Consider the following 2205-nt stretch of genomic DNA (forward strand, 5'->3'; position numbering starts at 1 on the left):
GAGCCCAAACCTAAGTAATGTACTCACAAAAATTAAAAAATAAATAGATACATAAGAATAAAAATTTCAAAACAAAGCCTAAATAATTACTCTGAAAATGTTGAACATGGATTGAGGTGTAGAGGGAAATCCAAAGAAACAAAAGGCACAGTGGAGGCAGAAATGATTCAGAGGTTTGTTCGTGGAGGTGGGGTGGAAGTGGACTCTGTTGCAAAAAAACAAAAAAAAAAAAATTAAGGGAAGTAAAACACTCCAGGGCCACTAAAGGGTCATGATTTCTTCCCCTATTTCCCCGCATTTCTCTTCTGTGCTCACTGCCACACGCAACTCAGCCTGGGCTGCACAGCCAGGTGTCAGGACGTCTCTGCTGATCTGAGTCTGCCTGCAGCATGGACCTGCATCTTCCCTGAAGCATCTCCAGGGCTGGAGAGACGACTGCCATGGTAAGGACCCCGCAACGCTGAGCCGATGGACGGGCTGAAGGAGGGAGGGAGACCCCATGGGGAGGCTCTGAGAGGGAGGAGCCCACGGTCGCCCTCGCCTGAAAGGGGCTGACTCTGGAAAGCACCGGGTCTATTTGCTGCTGTGTCCTGGCCCTCAGTGAGATAAAGATAAATCGGACAGACACTGGCCCAGGGACAGGGAGACCCCATTTCTGTCTGAAATGTCTGCAGAGAGCCTGGTGCCCGCCCCCACCTCAGCCCTGGGGAAATGAGAGCCAGGCTCCGGGGGAGGGCAGTTCCCCTTCCTGTAGGCTGAGGATGAGACAACCCTATGACAAGAAGGACCCAGCCTCCGAGCGGCCACACCCTGTGTGTTTCTCTGTCCTGCCAGGCACCATGGTCTCATCCATCTGCACAGCTGCAGCCAGTGGGAGGAGACGCTGTGACCCCTGCCCTCGTGGCTCTGCTCTGCCTCGGTGAGATTGGAAGCAGGGAAGGGGCACCCTAGTCTGGGAGGGACCCCACCCCATAACCAGGGCTTTGTCTATCAGGAAACTCCAGGGTGTTAGCAGGTTCGCAGGGCGGGGAGGGTCTGCTCAGGCTTCAGGGGCAAATCCCTCACAGGGAACTCTCTTCCAGGGCTGAGTCTGGGCCCCAGGACCCACGTGCAGGCAGGTGAGTCTGTCCCCAGCTGTCCTAGGTCCCTCCTCCTCACTGGGGACAAAGGGCCACCCATGGGCAGCTGGGAGAGGAGACCGCAGTTCTGGGTGACTGATGGGGACATTTGGAGGGTTCTTTGGCTGGGAGCTGGGATCTGAGTGTGGGGATGTCTTGGGATGCAGCCTCTGATTTCCTTCCAGGGCCCCTCCCCAAACCCGCCCTCTGGGCTGAGCCTGGCTCTGTGATCATCCGGGGGAGCCCCGTGACCATCTGGTGTCAGGGAACCCTGGAAGCCCAGGAGTACCGTCTGGATAAAGAGGGAAGCACAGAGCCCTGGGACAGATGGAAACCACTGGAGCCCAGGAACAAGGCCAGATTCTTCATCCCATACATGACAGAGCACCATGCAGGGAGATTTCGCTGTTACTATCACAGCCCTACAGGCTGGTCAGAGCACAGCGACCCTCTGGAGCTGGTGGTGACAGGTGAGAGGACACTCAGGGGTCCCAGCCCCAGGCTCTGCCCTCAGGAAGGGGGTCGGCTTTCAGGGGCGTCTCCCTCTCACAGCCCAGCCCTGGGGATGATCTGGGAGGTGTGAGCTCCATTTAACACGGTGCCTCCTTCTCTCCTAGGATTCTACAACAAACCCGCCCTCTCAGCCCTGCCCAGCCCTGCGGTGGCCTCAGGAGGGAACGTGACCCTCCTGTGTGGCTCACGGCTGAGATTCGACAGGTTCATTCTGACTGAGGAAGGAGACCACAATCTCTCCTGGACCTCGAACTCACAGCTGTCTCTTAGTGGGCAGTTCCAGGCCCTGTTCCCTGTGGGCCCCGTGACCCCCAGCCACAGGCGGATGCTCAGATGCTATGGCTCTCGCAGGCATATCCCACAGGTGTGGTCAGAACCCAGTGACCTCCTGGAGATTCCGATCTCAGGTGAGGAAGCCACAGCCTTCTCTAGTACAATTTAGGGGAACCAGACAGGTTGTGGGGAGTCTTACCTGCAGGGCAGCCCCTGCTAAGAAAGAAAAAAAGGGGAAGGAGAACACAGAAATCCTAGGGATACAAATTCAGAGTGAGAAAAACAGAGCAAAGGCCGGGCG

General features: G+C 56.6%; 2 protein-coding genes across 3 annotated transcripts in view; both read left to right on the top strand.

Annotated features, from left to right (window-relative positions):
- The first annotated feature begins 269 nt into the window (after positions 1-269).
- The window catches only part of LOC105504904 (leukocyte immunoglobulin-like receptor subfamily B member 2), a 68949-nt gene continuing 67013 nt past the window's right edge, over positions 270-2205 (top strand). Inside the window, exon 1 of the transcript XR_001000670.1 lies at positions 270-350. The gene's annotated coding sequence lies outside the window, so the exon portion shown is untranslated. The remainder of the gene's footprint in view (positions 351-2205) is intronic.
- Positions 324-2205, top strand: part of LILRA5 (leukocyte immunoglobulin-like receptor, subfamily A (with TM domain), member 5) — a 6921-nt gene continuing 5039 nt past the window's right edge. The window contains exons 1-5 of one of the 2 annotated variants that reach the window (XM_011932555.1): positions 324-443; positions 835-919; positions 1083-1118; positions 1304-1588; positions 1736-2038. In XM_011932555.1, coding sequence (XP_011787945.1) covers positions 441-443; positions 835-919; positions 1083-1118; positions 1304-1588; positions 1736-2038 — 712 coding nt within the window. In that variant the 5' untranslated portion in view covers positions 324-440. The remainder of the gene's footprint in view (positions 444-834; positions 920-1082; positions 1119-1303; positions 1589-1735; positions 2039-2205) is intronic. The other variant, XM_011932556.1, reaches the window with a different exon arrangement.

Source organism: Colobus angolensis, unplaced genomic scaffold, assembly GCF_000951035.1.
Source record: "Colobus angolensis palliatus isolate OR3802 unplaced genomic scaffold, Cang.pa_1.0 Scaffold96, whole genome shotgun sequence".
Lineage (NCBI taxonomy): Eukaryota > Metazoa > Chordata > Mammalia > Primates > Cercopithecidae > Colobus > Colobus angolensis.